At 39.7% G+C, this 15,825-nt stretch overlaps 1 protein-coding gene across 1 annotated transcript; it reads right to left on the reverse strand.

The window, feature by feature from the left end:
• Positions 1-262: 262 nt before the first annotated feature.
• Positions 263-9,720, reverse strand: lurap1 (leucine rich adaptor protein 1). Its single transcript, XM_072274654.1, has 2 exons — positions 9,377-9,720; positions 263-3,484 (listed from the first exon to the last, which is right to left on the reverse strand). Exons 1-2 carry the CDS (start codon positions 9,599-9,601, stop codon positions 2,897-2,899), a joined length of 813 nt encoding a protein of 270 aa, XP_072130755.1. The 5' UTR covers positions 9,602-9,720; the 3' UTR covers positions 263-2,896.
• Between the last annotated feature and the right edge of the window lie 6,105 nt (positions 9,721-15,825).

Raw genomic sequence — 15,825 nt, forward strand, 5'->3', positions numbered from 1 at the left:
AGAGGAAGATTGGAGACATCTGTCATATTTCACAAAAGATATCATGGGGGTGGAGGGGCGGGCTATGGCTGTAAGTAGCAGGAAGGGCCCCAAGTTGCAGCATTGCATTCTATCCTGGTTAAGGTTCTAACACATCTCATCACTTCTGGCACCATAAATGAATAATTAGATAATGACCACAAAGACAAAAGGACAACAAGTAAAGCACACAAAGGAACTCATTTTAGTAAGGTTCGGTCAAACATTATCTAATTACACGCAGTTTGAAATTTGTAAAGAGTTTAATATCTCTGCAACCATATTGATCTGTAATATTTTAAAGCTATCTGTTCACTCATTAGCAACATTGAAAAGTATATTACCAGACTATGATTATATTTTAATCATAAAACTAAGCTTTGAGTTTTATAGTAAAATATAAAATGTATCACCTATATTAAATACAGTTAACAATCAAAGCAGTTTTGTACAAATATTAGTTTAGCTAAAATATGACAGCAAAGACCAAACAGAATTAAGTTCAGTATTATTAAACAAGTTAAATTCAGAAAATTATACAACACACAGGCACATACCATACACATCTCACACACACGCACAATTTTTATTGCATAACAACCATCAAACTTTAATATTTTAGTGCATTATGTCGCTTTGCTAAAGAATGTCTCTTTTCCTACTTCTGTTAAAATTTGGCAGACACTTAATCACCTTATGCATCAGTATATATCAACAAAATATCTATCTAGATAATTTAATAATCAATTGAACAATAGAGGTCAGACATAGTTTATCCGTAATTAATTTGATCCCTCTTTATCCCAGTTTTCAACCCAATCCTAAATTTGCACTCCAAATGCAAATTGATTCAACTGATAATTTCCTCCTAATCCAAAATGGCTGTCATTGATGCACGTGATTTTAATTTTGATAATATTTATTAGCATACATTAGTAACTGGACTATGCTTTATGAGTGTGGAGGTAAAATAGAAATATGAACGCAAACGTTTTGGCCCCATTATCAACTTTGCATTAGACATACAGTTCATCATATACCAGTCATTAATGACTAACTGCATTAAGGATACCTCCCACTAAATAAAAATACAATAGTACTGTGTGAGTTTAGATCAGGGGAAATATGGAGAGGTAGCACAACTAAACCACAGACCCATCGTGCTGGAACCATACTAAATGAGACGAACATTGGAAGCTCAAAGCTTGTGGGTTTGCAGGAGGAACTTTACCCCACTACACTCTAATATCCATGATGACTTCCAATACAGTGCTTCGTTGCTGAATGCATATGCCCAATTTGTTGGTATGATGAATACCTTTCAATTATTGAGACTAAAAAGGACCAAAGCTCAAGACAAAGTCTTGAAAAATATTCCCTTCCCTTTCCTCCCCACATTTGTCAACTAATTTCAGTAACAAGATTTCAAGAGCACGAGATTGCTCAAACACTGACTATATTCTTAATTATTTATAAACTATCCCAAACTTTCTAGTTTTTGATTAATGTTTTTCTCCAAACAAGATATTATGTATTTGTTACTTTCACAATTTAGTTTGTTTTTGAATGGAGGGAATAATCAGGTGATATACAATCCAATAAAATCTTGTATTCCAGAAGTGATTGAATAAACCAAGTCGCATTATAGTTACAGTATTGCAAAAGCAAATTTCTCCAGTTAGCATCACTCAAAACTCTGAAAATATAAATTTTTGTACCTTCTCAAAACTAAACAAGAAATTTACACCAGATCTCCAACCAAAAAAGTTCTACATGAAACGATGGTCCTGCCCATAATCTCTGCGAAAGTGCAAAATGACATTGATACGTCCAATTTACTGGAGAGAAAAGGTACCTTTATAACCTTTCCAAGGTTTACTCAAACAAAAATTCCCAGCCAGAGTGACTAACTCACAGTATTGACCTGTAATTTAATCATGAAACAGAATTTCAGTCTTCATCAAATCAAAAGGGACAAATATGTACAAATTCTCCCCATAAAAGGCAAGAACTATCTACAGAATGAATTATAGTTTTACAAGAATAACTCAGATATTAAGCTTGCACAACTATTTAAACCTGAACTTTTGGAAACTTCCCTCCCCAGCTTAGTGAGTGGAAAAAACTTTAAATGCCGAGTGATCGTGTAAATATGCCTAATTTTTCAATGGTTAAGCCAATACCTCAAACGTGCACTAACACTGCAAAAGGAAGTGCTTTCCATGTTATAAACATATTACAATTATTATGCTTCCTAATTACTGAAATCATTATATCTTCCATGACATAACAGTAAAATTCAACACAAGATTTCAGATAATCCCTTCTGTTCCCAAAATGGTATTCTGCATGCAACATTTCTATCTACTGAGAGTCAATGTAGTGGATATACAGCCTTCCCTTAATACCCATAACAACCAAAATGCATTTTTAAATTATAATGATATTGGTGTATTGAGTTTGTGATAAAAATTTTCAGCTTCATTTCCAGCTAAACATTCCTGGTGTAAGTCCAATGCTATGCCTAACCAGACTGCATTTTGTTCCAATGTCAAATTCACCCTGCACCCCAGATTCAAGCTACATTAATAATACAGCTGTAAACCACAGTGCAAATTATTTACACTGACTTGGGTTCTAATCTAAAAGAAATTTCATTTTAGTTTTCCAATTTCTTAAAACTGATATTTTCTCAGAGTTACAATTCTGATCCTTGAAACATTTTACTTTTATTGTAAAAGTAACTTTAAATTCAGAGTTTTTCTGTATTTTACCAGTCTGACCCCCTATGTTTATATTTGGCTCTGTGAGATTACTCAGTGGTTCCAATGGAGATAAAGTATCACTTCTTTGACCATATCACGTCAACCTGATATTCTCACAGAAATGTTATGTCATCTTGTGACTGCACCCAGTGCCAATGGGCATCATAGTCAATGTGCATTTTATTTTTACAGCTATCATATTCAATTTTCCCATGTTTCTGTGCCTTCAGTTTCCCACCATCTTTGATTTGTTTATCATGAGAGAATTTATTTTCCACATTGCAATCTGCTACAAAGTTTCCTTGTTTTTCCATGAAGCCATTAGCAATATTGTTCTGTTGGCTGTGTATCTCATTGGGATAGACTTCTTTCTCCATTGTAGTGAAGGGGCCACCCGAAGGCATTGAGGACAAAGGATCTATGGTGGTCTGACAGTATTCATCCATATCATCAGCCAGAGTATCCAAAAAGCTTCCAATAGAAATCCCATCCAATTTATCATTCGGATCCTGGAGGCTGTTCCAGCTACCTCTCCTCGAGGTCTCCTGGCTCTCAACAAGGCTGTACATACTGCTAGTGAGACTGCTGCACCTACTGGCAAGAGTGCCCTTTTCTTCCAAAATCCACTTCACCACCTCAATCCCTTCATTAATGGCCATCAGTTGGTGCATGATCTTGATATCAACTGCCCTTAGATATGCCTAATGGTTAAAAAAAGAGAGTCACTAAAATATTAAAAACTGCCTATGTTACAAAATAAAATTTTATAAAGCTCATTTAAGATTTTGCTGATCACCTTCATTTTAATAACAAATCATTGTATTCATACTCTTCAACAGTTAACAGTATTAATTCAGGATTACACTTTCACCTATATTTTAAATTAGGACTCAAAGCACAAATCTGTCATTGATCTGACAGTAGGAATAATTACTTTGGGGAGATCATTACTGGCACAGAAGACTAGATAATATACAGAATCTACAAGCTGCTATTTAACATACCCACACAATTCTTTTTTAAATAGGACAATGCAGGAAGTTTTAATTAAGTAAGCTTTTCCTTGGATTCCTAGAGAGGACATCCATGAACCAATTTTTTTCTGGAAAATTTGGCATAATTTTAAACACCTCAGCTTCACAAGCTCGATCTTTTTAAAAACCCAAATTCAAATTTTCAAACTGTTTTGAACACATCATCCACATTAATAGTCCAAAATTCCAGCATTATAAACACTCCCTCATTATACACCTTTGCATTCCCGAACAAAATCACATAGCTGATCGACGATTATGTCAAAGGGGCTTAAGTTATCATTTTTCCAGTGTTAGCATTACTCCATAAAGCCATCCATTATCACCAATTTCTTCCCAAATGAGAGAGATATTGGAAAGTCATTAAAGTAGGTACCTTATATACCAAGATGGTAAGATTGTCTTTATAACATAACTTGCTGCCACGCTTGCTCTACACAAAGTTATTCACTTCTTCATGGCACTGACATTGGTAGTTGTCTTTACATCCCCAAAACAATGTTATGCTACTTTAGGTGAACCTTCAGTGGTGCCTTATTTGTTGTTTAATCTGCCAACATCCACTAAAACAAAACTAAACTATATAAATGCTCTTCATCATAACAGCATATCCAGCCCTCTGGAGAAGAGCACTGCAGGTGTTTTCAACATATTCTTGACAGTAGATGACCTTTTCTGTCATCTACTACAGAGACAATTTTCTCACTGTTCCTGTGTCTTACGTCCAGCCAAACCCATTTCCCTCTACACTCACTGACCTGCATGGACTCTCCATAAGCCATTCCTTGATTTCAAAATTCTCAGCCACATTTCCAATTTTCCCCATAGCCTTGACTCTCTCCTTCTCACTTTTCAACCTCCTCCTATCTACAATGCTAGACCATATGCTTAAGCATTCCTAAATGTAATCACTATCATAGCCATCTTCAAATGCCAATATATAAACATTTACAATTCCATCCCCAAATCTCCCACCACTCTCTCATCACCTTAAAACCTAGTTCTTTGACCAAGATTTTGTCCATCTGCTTTCACATATCTAACTAATGTTTTGCTTGATAACACTTGTACAGTGACTTGAGAAAAGTAGTTCTATAAAAATATAATATTATAGCTGTATAAAATATCCCAGCTAAAACATCTCTGCTGCATATCCTTTCAAATCTGGGAATAAATGCTGCCACAACTGGTATAGGAAGTAGCTCCACCAAGTGGCAAACACCCTCTGAAATGAAGAGGTCCATGTCACCAACCCTAAATTGGAATAGCTGTAGGAATGTGAAAGGCAGAAGTGCAATCATATAATTGCAAGGGTATAGCTCTGCCAAAGGGAAACAGACCACCAAAGGAAAATACTCTTTACTTTGCAGAAGAACATCAAACATATCCAACTACAAATTTACACCAACCTGAAATTGAGGGAGATGTTGACTTATGAACAATGTTAGCCTATTAGGGTGCCACAGTAATGAAATGGTTAGTGTATAGCATTATAGTTCGAGCCATCAGGGTTCCGAGTTCACATCCAGTGTCCACTGTTAACAAGTTTGTACACTCCTTCCTGTGTGCATGTAGGTTTCCTCCAGATCCTCCGGTTTCCTCCCACAGTCCAAAAATGTGCTGGTTAGAAGGTTAATCGGTCATTGCAAATTGTCCTGTGATTAGGATAGGGTTAAATCAGTGGGTTGCTGGGTAGCATGACTCAAAAGGTTGGAAAGGCCTGTTCCACACTGTATCTCTAAATTAGTTAAACTTTGGGAGCTTGAGATCATTTCTGATTTTATTCCTTTTACAAAGTTACAATTCCACAACAGATTTCAATGACACTTAACTCAACTCTGGAGCATCTGGACTACAAAGATGCACAGAATCTCATTATTCACTACAGCTCGGCAATAAATGTTATTAACCCCTCAAAGCTAGTCAATAAGCTTCAAGACATAGGCATCAATACCTCCTTGTGCAATTGGATCCTCAATTTCCTCACTTGAAGATTCCAGGTTAGCAACAACATCTCCTCCACAATTTCTATCAATGCAGGTTCACCACAGGGACTTGGTGCTTAGCCCCTGCTCTACTCACTTTACACTTATGACTGTGTGGCCAAGCACAGCTCCGCTCCCATATTCAAGTTTGCTGACAACACCACTGTCATAGCCCAAATCAAAGGTGAGATGAATCGGCATATGGGAGGGAGACTGAAAACCTGGCTGAATGGTGCCACAGCAACAACCTCTCTCTCAATGTCAGCAAGACCAAGGAGCTGATTATTGACTTCAGGAGGAGGAAACCAGAGGTCCCTGAGCCAATTCTCAATGGATGAATCAGAAGTGGAGAGGGTGAGCGACCTTAAATTCCTCAGTATTATCATTTCAGAAGACCTGCCCTAGGCACAGCAAAGGAAGCACAGAACTGCCTCTACTTTCTTAGAAGTTTGCAAAGATTTGGCATAACATCTAAAACTTTGACAAACTTCTATAGATGTGTGATGGAGAGTATATTGACTGGCTGCATCACACCCAGTATGGAAACACCAATGCCCTTCAATGGAAAATCCTACAAAACGTAGTGGATACAGCACAGTCCATCACAGCACCCATCGTCAGAGACCTCCACACCAAGGTCAAGCTCTTTTCTTGCTGCTGCCATGAGGGAGGAAGTACAGGAGCCTCAGGACTCACACTACCAGGTTCTGGAACAGTTATTACCCATCAACCACCAGGCTCTTGAACCAGAGGGGATAACTTCACTCAGTGTCACCTGCCCCATCACTGAAATGTTCCCACAACCTATCACTCACTTTCAAGGACTCTTTACTTCAAGTTCTCGATATTTATTGGTTATTTGTTTTTATTTATTATTTTCTTTTTGTCCTTGTTGTATTTGTACAGTTTGTTGTCTTTTGCACACTGGTTGTCCGCCCTGTTGGTGTGGTCTTTCATTGATTCTATTATGGTTATTGGATTTATTGAGTATGCCTGGAAGAAAATGAATCTCAGGGTTGCATATGGTGACATACATGTACTTTGATATTAAATTCACTTTGAACTTCATGATTTCCTTCTCTTTGCAAAGTTAAGGATGATTTTACGTTGTCCCAAATGGTCTGACCAAGATCAATGAATCCAGCATAATTAGATCAAATCTCGCCTGCACTGGTCTATTGACTCAGACACAGTCACATTTCTTTGGTGTTGAAGGAAAACATAAAATGGATTATCAGTCATAGCTCATTCAATTGAACACTCCTCAGAGGTTTCATGATGTAGGCGATTCTGGAAATGCTCTGGTTATGAATGACAGCTGGCCTCCATGAAAGTTTGCGATCTGACAGATAATGTATCAGATATTCAGGCTGCTTTTGCCATCAAGACCAAGGAGAAGATTTATTTATTGCAAAGGTATGTCTATTTCTGTCACAGAAAACTAATTCACCCCCTCTATATTGAATAGACTGGATGACTGCAATGCAAATTTTACTGGTTTCCAAAGCAATCTATTGACAAACTTTAACTCATTCAGAATGCTGCTACTAGACTCAACTAAAACAAGGATGAGATAGAATATCACTCCTGTCCTAGCTACTTTGCATTGGCTTCCTGTATCTTTTAGAATTGGTTTGAACATTCTCTCTCTTGCTTTTAAAGCTCTTATTACTCTGGGACCAAAATACAGTACATCACAGAATCACTTTCATTCTATAATTCTGCTCAAAATCTCAGGTCTTCTGCCAGTATCTTAAATTTAAACACCCTTCCTCAAAAGATGATTAGTAGGTAAACTTTTAGAACTATGCTCCCAAATTGTGGAACTCAAAACCTATAAGGGATGAGACTCAGTTGACACTTTTAAACACCAACTCAAAACCTATTTAACCTTGCTTTTAACTAAAATCTTTTACTCTTTTATTTTCATGTTTGCACTCAGTATATGCGACAATAACAAGACAATTACCACAATTATCAGATAATAATAATTTGTCATCCATCTTGGGCAATTAGTTATCTATCATTAATATATTGCTTATATCCTGCAAAGCAGCACATATCCTGGATGAATCATTTACAATTATTTAGAACTCATAAAAGCAGTACAACAAAAGCAAACTAAAAATTAAAAAAACAGTAAACGTTGGAAATAATTGACAGATCTGATAGCATCTGGGCGGGAGAAGGCTTGCTTCCGGTAGATGATCAGAAAACAAGCCAAGTCATACGTAACTGCCATAATAAAAATTCTACAATAAAAAAATCTGGCATCCACGTCAAACACCTCCAAACTGCCCTAATCAGGGTCCATTCATTTATAACAATGGGTATTCATAAGTTAGTTCTGGACTCAGGTGAAATTGTTGGGGATGGGGCGAGAGAAATGAAAAGGGAAGAAGATGCAAGTTTTTCCCCAGAGGGAAACCAGATACAGTAATTTCACTTATTAAAATACCAACAATAAACCCAGATGGTACTCAAAGATTATTTAAAAATCTGACGGAATTCTCGCTTTAAATGGACGATTGCGCGTGTGGCGCAACGCAGCGCTGAAGATGGGACAGGCTGCTGGTGCCCGTAGCCGTAATAAACATGCAGACGCGGGCATGGTTTAGCTTCAAGTATCCGCAGCCTCGGCACAGTCAGGTAAACAGAGAACATTGGTTTGGCCGCAAACCAAGGAAAGAAATGGATTTTTTTAATGCTGGTTCATAAAATTGCATTGGTTTGTTCGTGCACCTGTTGTTCCTACGTTTAACTCGTGCGTTTTGTTGAATTCTACTGTAAACTGATCAGAACTTACGAATTGTGTTACGGGTGGGAGAGCAAAAAAATTAACCAATTTACTTAATCCAAACAAAAACCATGACTCATCTGCGTTTAAAAAAATGCAGACCCCATCTGTATCCGGGGTCAACCCTGATTATAAGAATTTGATCAATGCCGCGTCCTCTACTTAAAGGCACGTAGGGAGAGCCCCAAACATTGCAGCAAGCTGCAGCAATCACCCGCACCCGGAGTCGAGTACCGGCATCGCGGTACTGGGGGCTTGAATCCCGTGCCAGAGAGAGTAACCAGCCACTTAAATCATCCAAGCCTCTGCCGAAAAGCTTTAAGCGTGAAGTGGCCAATTACATTTTTTTTAAAAAACACCCAATTGATCACAAGTTATGGAGCTAGGACGTTCCGCCATCCGCAATTTCCCCTCTGTATTTGCAAGCAATAAAGGAAAGAGTTAAAGTTAATAGTGCTCAGGCGTCAGCCGCTCCTGAAGAGTGCGCTTGGCGAGGTTTGGTTGTCTTTCGCAGCCTGCGGGAACCTCCTGTCATGAGAAACATAACAAGTGTGTTACCGATATGTGTCATTGCTCCCGCCGTGAAGCAATGTAGCTGGTGGTCAGTCTGTTCCTCCTTCAGGTGACGGTTGAGGGATTATTGTCAGTGTAGCTCGGAGGAACTTCGCTTTGGGGATTCGACACCGGAGAAAGGGGAGGGGGGCGTAAATAAAACTGTCTATGACAAGACCTGCACCTTTAAGCCACAACCCCCACCCCCCTTTCGTTGCACCTCACCATTTCCAGCCTCAGCACACGGATCTTCTCCGCCAGCCCCTGAGGCAATCGCCTGCCCGGAGCGGGTACGGGCTCACCGCCGGGACCGGGAGCTTCCGCCTTGTCACCGGACGGCCGAGCCGAGTCCTCCCGCAGCCAGCGCAGTAAGCCGTCGGGCATCTTCCGTCCCACCTTGTGCTCTAAGTCCTTCAGCTCGGGCAGGGCCTCGCTCACACTGTCTTCCATGGCGGTGGCTGTCTACACGATACGAGGGTTGAGGCCAGCTGAACGGACTGCCCCGCACCACCTCATCGCCGACTTCCACCTGCAGCCATGAATGAATGAATGAACACTGCGGCGAAGGCAGCGCCGACACTGCGCCCGCCCCCTCTGTACCGTACTGCACCTAAACACGCCACTACCGCCGAGAACTGTTCCATTGTTGCCTGTCATAGCCAGCAGGCTGGGCCTTCAGCTTCCCCTCGCCACCACATTTGCTGAAGGAGCGCCGCAGTCTCCTAGGTGACGTCTTTCGCACCAAGGGCAGTGGATTGTTAAAAGATGCAGTATTTATCTCTCAAACAGCATTAGAAACAGAAACAGAAAAACTACTGCACAAAACAGGCCCTTCGGCCCACAATGTTGTGCCAAACATGTACTTACTTTAGAAATTACCTAGGGTTACCCATAGCCCTCTATTTTTCTAAGCTTCATGTACCTATCCAGGAGTCTCTTTAAAGACCCAATCGTATCCGCCTCCACCACTGTTGCCGGCAACCCATTCCACACACTCACCACTCTGCGTAAAAAAAATTACCCCTGACATCTCCTCTGTTCCTACTTCCAAACACCTTAAAACTATGCCCTCTCGTGTTAGCCATTTTAGCCCTGGGAAAAAGCCTCGGACTATCCACACGATCAATGCCTGTCATCATCTTGTACACGTCTGTCAGGTCACCTCTCATCCTCCGTTGCTCCAAGGAGAAAAGGCTGAGTTCACTCAACCTATTCTGTTAAGGCATGCTCCCCAATCCAGGCAACATCCTTGTAAATCTCCTCTGCACCCTTTCTATAGTTTCCACATCCTTCCTATAGTGAGGCAACCAGAACTGAGCACAGTACTCCCAAGTGGGGTCTGACCAGTGTCCTATATAGCTGCAACATTACCTCTCGGCTCTTAAACTCAATCCCACGATTGACAAAGGCCAATGCACTGTATGCCTTCCTAACCACAGAGTCAACCTGTGCAGCAGCTTTGAGTGTCCTATGGACTCAGACCCCAAGATCCCTCTGATCCTCCACACTGCCAAGAGTATTACCATTAATACTATATTCTGCCATTGTATTTGACCTACCAAAATGAACAACTTCACACTTATCTGGGTTGAGCTCCATTTACCACTTCCAGTTTGACATCCTATTGATGTCCTGCTGTAACCTCTGACAGCCCTCCACAATATCCAGGACACCCCCAACCTTTGTGTCATCAGCAAATTTACTAACCCATCCCTCCACTTCCTCGTCCAGGTCATTTATAAAAATCACAAAGAGTAGGAGTCTCAGAACAGATCCCTGAGGCACACCATTGGTCACTGGCCTCCATGCAGAATATGACCCATCTACAATCACTCTTTGCCTTCTGTGGGCAAGCCAATTCTGGATCCACAAAGCAAGGTCCCCTTGGATCCCATGCCTCCTTACTTTCTCAATAAGCCTTGCATGGGGTACCTTATCAAATGCCTTGCTGAAATCCATATACACTACACCTACGGCTTCATCAATGTGTTTAGTCACATGTTCAAAAAATTCATTCAGGCTCATAAGGCACGACCTGCCTTTGACAAAGCCATGCTAACTATTTCTAAACATATTATACCTCTCCAAATGTTCATAAATTCTACCTCTCAGGATCATCTCCATCAACTTACCAACTACTGAAGTAAGACTCGCCGGCCTATAATTTCCTGGGCTACCCCTACTCCCTTTCTTGAATAAGGGAACATCATCATTTGAACAGGTTCTCAGGTTATTATCATGTATTGATCATATTTCAGCAGTTACTACACTCCCAAACAACTTTATTGCCTTGATATCCTAATACCTAGAAACGTCTACCATCACTTTGCCTCCACAGATCCTGCCAGACCTGCTGAGTTTCTCCAGATTACATTTGCAGTCTGTTGTGGCTCCAGTGTTTACTCCACATTAATTTATATTAAGGAGGATTTATATCACCTAATGGACAAAACCGTAGGTAATTTTCGAGCTGGAAGACTGTGAATAGTGAGGTATTGTATGAGTCCCTCTCCAAGGATCATCACCATGTCGTGGTAGAGACGTTAGAGAGTATCTGAGAGTGATGCTGTCTGGAGTTTAGCCATCTAGCATTTAGCTCCTCGTAGGGTCACCCATGGTGGTAAGGTCAAGGCAGAGGTTCCAGACAAACAGTAATCCAACCAAGACCTCAGTGGTGGAGCTGGCAGAAGGTGATGACACATCAAAACGGCAATGAAGGCTGCAGCAGTGAAGGGTCCTCAGTCATCTTGCACTCCATGCTAGTGGACCCTGATCCCAGTCTGTCAAGGACCACGTGGTGGCTCCCCATGCATCATTCTCCTCCTGTTAAATAAAATCATACACATGCACTTTCCATTAGCACTAACATCCTCGATCAGCCTCTCCAGCTGCCTGAGAACCCACCAATAGACAACCCCTTAGGAAGACATCATGCTCGACTCAGTTGATCACTACAATTCAATGGATCAGAGGTGAATCTCCAGCTGCTCACAAGGTGGTTTGGATGAATGACTAAAGTGCAGTATCTCCGTATTCAATGCTTAGACAAAGCTGAGCAGCAGTACGAGCTGTGAGGAAGATGCAGAGAAGCTTCAGGTTAAGATTAGGTTAGGTAAATGGACATGGACATGGCAGATAAAAAAGTAATGTGGAAAAATGTGAAGTCAACACCTAAATGGAAATCTAAAAAGCATATAAATGGTGACTGATTGAAAGGTGTTGCCTTTCAGAGGAACCTGCAAAAATTCAATACCTTGTGGGTCATTATAACTCAAAGTTTATGCAAGCCATAGGGAAGGCAAATAGTTCTGCAAGACAATTAGAGTAGAAAATGGGGATTATATTAGGTCATGGTGAAACAGTAACTTTGTTAAAATTTATTTTCTATTGGGATCTCAGCATCATTGGCAAGCCCACAATTTATTTATCATTCCTAATTTTGACAAACTGAATAGGTTACAAGACCACTTCAGAGTGGAATTAAAAGTCAACTACTTTGGTTATGTAAGGAAAATGCTCGAGTTACTTATTAGGTCAGTCAGCATCTGTGGAAAGGAAAACCAATCTGGATTTGAACAGTTTAGATTCCAGGTTATTAGCTGAATTTAAATGCCACCGCTGCTACTGTGGAATTTAAATTTGTATCTCTGGATTATTAAGTCAAATTTCTGCAAAATGGCTTGAGTAATTTACCCTCAGCCAACAACACCATGTGTAGGAGACTGAGTCTTTCTTCATAAGGAAAGTATAATTTGCAACAGAGGGTGAGCAGATTAATTCCTGACATCCCGTGTTCATTTAATGAAAAGAGTTTCAGCAGACTGGCCCTCTACTCTAGAAACAATCACAGATAATGGAAATCTAAAATAAAAACAGAAAATACTAGGTCAGACCACATGTGTGGAATGAGAAATAAAGTTAATGCTTCAGGTCAAATACTCTTCACTGGAGCAGTCCGACAAAGGGTCTTTAAAGTGAAACCTTAACTCTTGTTTCTCTTTTCAAAATTGCTGTCTAACCTGGAGAATTCTTCCAGCATTTTCAGTTTTAATTATGGCCAAGACTCTGTTGAGTTTTGGAGAATGAGAAATTATCTCTTTGAAGTTCTTATAGGGACCAACAGAGAAGGTGCAGAAGTGATGTTTTTCTTAGCTGAGTGCCTAGAGCCATGGGTTACAGTCTCAGAATCGGGGGTCAACCATTCAGGACAGAGATTAAGAAAATAATTCCTTCACCCACAGGATAATGACCTTTTTAGAGTTCACTACCCAGCAAGACTGTGGAGCCTCAGTCCCTGAATAAATTAAAGATAATGATTAATAGATTTTTACATATTGAGGGGCATAGGGTCAATGCAGAAAAGTGGTATTGGGTTAAAAGATCAACTATGATATTACAAAATGTAAGGAAGGAATGAGGAGCTGAATGTCCTATCCTTGCTTTCATTTCTAATGTTCTCATGTTCCTATGTTAAAACTGACAGCCATTTTTCAATTTCAGCTTCCCCACGCGAATACTGTGAAATACAGGGGAATTAAATTAATCTTTACTCAGTAAATTTTATTTTGGATTCCTTTTAATCATATTGATATGTGCCATGTGATCATTTAGTATGTTTAAAATTTAAAAATTACTTCTTGATATGCTGTCAATGTAACAGTTTTCTCAGGTATTTTGATGTTACTACATCTGCCAGGCCCAAAGGATTGCTTTGATTTGATGCCTGACCAGTAAAGTTGAGGAAAGAGGAGGTTTCCACTATATCTTTCTGTCAGTAGCATATGTAGCCCTGCCACTGACAAAATAAGCTGTAAAATTCCCATTCTTTCTTTGCAGTAGAACTACTGTATATATTCACCAGGAATGTTACAGTCTGATAGACTGCCATAAAGAATTTTATGCCATGGACCAATACCACGAGGTAAGGGGTCCGTGGACCCCAGATTGGGAACTCCTGCCCTACAAGGTACCCTCACATTGTTCGGATATTGCACCTTCTATATTGCCAGCTTAAATTTTAAACTAAATGTTAAATCTTGGAGAGTCATAAGCATAGCCTTTGGCCTATATCATGTTGGTTAAACTAACTTCCCCTGATTTCCTGGTCTTTCCCATTCACTATTGAATGTTATTCCACCAGCAATCGCTGAAGCATTCCAGATTACCCATCAGTTCTCTTTCATTGTTTGAATGGAATTTAGGATATAGAAAACGGAGCTCTCGTTATGGCAGGGCAGAAAATTACACCATGACACCACTTATAATCTTACTATATGCCAAAGTTCACTCATTGTATCATCACTGCTGTAATTTATTTAGTTAAACCTTACCATGGACACAAGTAATTCTTCTCCCTTTGATTCTACTCCATTCTAAATCTTTCTTGGTGGAAGTGTTACTGGCAATCTTTGAAAATGGAGAGGACCCCCGTATCATTATCATCCTGAAGATGCCACATTTAAGCAATATTATGCTCTTAATTCATGAGATTCTTGAACAGCCACCTGGATTATTGAAAGTATCAGCATTACTCCTGGCCATTGACTAGATCTGGGTGAAACTCAAGTGACACAACACACATTGTCTAAAACAGTTGAAGAGTAATATTTCTCAGTATTCAGAATAATATTTGTAGGAGTGGTAAAGAAGGATTAGATAGAATAATTTAAAAAAAACAAAATATTGGCACACTCCGTAGGACAAGCACCATTTGTGGAAAGAAAACAGTTTAAATTATGCACGTTGTTTGATTCCAGAAATGTCTAGTGGAGAGGGACTGCACACCCGGTCATGGACCATAAATTACTTTGGGCCAAAGTCAGCTACTGTGAAATAATAGCTGTGCAACTCCAATGTTGATTATTTTGTTCTCACATCCAGATTTCTCCATTGTAGCCTTCACATAAAAGCCAAATGCCATTGTTGCACAGGATATTGTTCAGGAGGCACCTGAGGGCCAATATTGAGGAAATAATGCACAGCCTACGGGACAGGATGAGGTGAATCATCTGAATCAATGCTGCTACAGTAACAAAACACTTTGCAATGAATGAAATCACCTTTAAGGAATCTTGTATATCAGTAGTTCCCAAACTTTTTTGGGTTACCGCCCCCTTAGCTCTCAGACCACATCCCCAGCACCACCCCCCCCCCCCGCCTTTCTGGCTAATACATAAAATTATAAATAATTTTTATTTGCAATGCACGCTGAAAGAAAATAGGAACTGAAAAATCGAAGTGGTGACAAATAATTGCAAAAAATGTTTAAATCTATTTAAAGCTACAAGTAAAATTATTTATTTCATTACAGTAAAAGCAACTTTCATTAACAAATTTAGAATGTACATTAGCAGTCCAACTATTCGCTACTTCATTCATTTTTCACCTTTCAATGAGATGGATGAGCTTGGAGCAGTGATATCAGCTTCTCAACACCTATATTCAGCCCCTATATTCAGTAATTTGCAGTCTGTTTCATTGCTTTGGAAGGAGTTGGGTGACTGCACTGGAACTGCACTCCACTAAATAATGATGATGGAAAGAACACCTTAACCTTTTTCCACAGTGCAGGGTAGTGATCAGAGATTTTTTTCTGTAACCACTAGTCTTCATATGATTTTTTGAACCTTGGTTTCAGTTCAAAATCATTTTGTAGCAAATTCAGTCCTTCCTCC

Source organism: Mobula birostris, chromosome 12, assembly GCF_030028105.1.
Source record: "Mobula birostris isolate sMobBir1 chromosome 12, sMobBir1.hap1, whole genome shotgun sequence".
In the NCBI taxonomy this organism is placed as follows: Eukaryota; Metazoa; Chordata; class Chondrichthyes; order Myliobatiformes; family Myliobatidae; genus Mobula; species Mobula birostris.

Coding starts and splice junctions, on each gene's coding strand:
- lurap1 (XM_072274654.1), bottom strand. CDS start 9,601: ATGGAAGACAGTGTGAGCGAGGCCCTGCCCGAGCTGAAGGACTTAGAG. Junction 3,485..9,376: donor GTGTGCTGAGGCTGGAAATG/GTGAGGTGCAAC, acceptor TTTAACCATTAG/GCATATCTAAGGGCAGTTGA.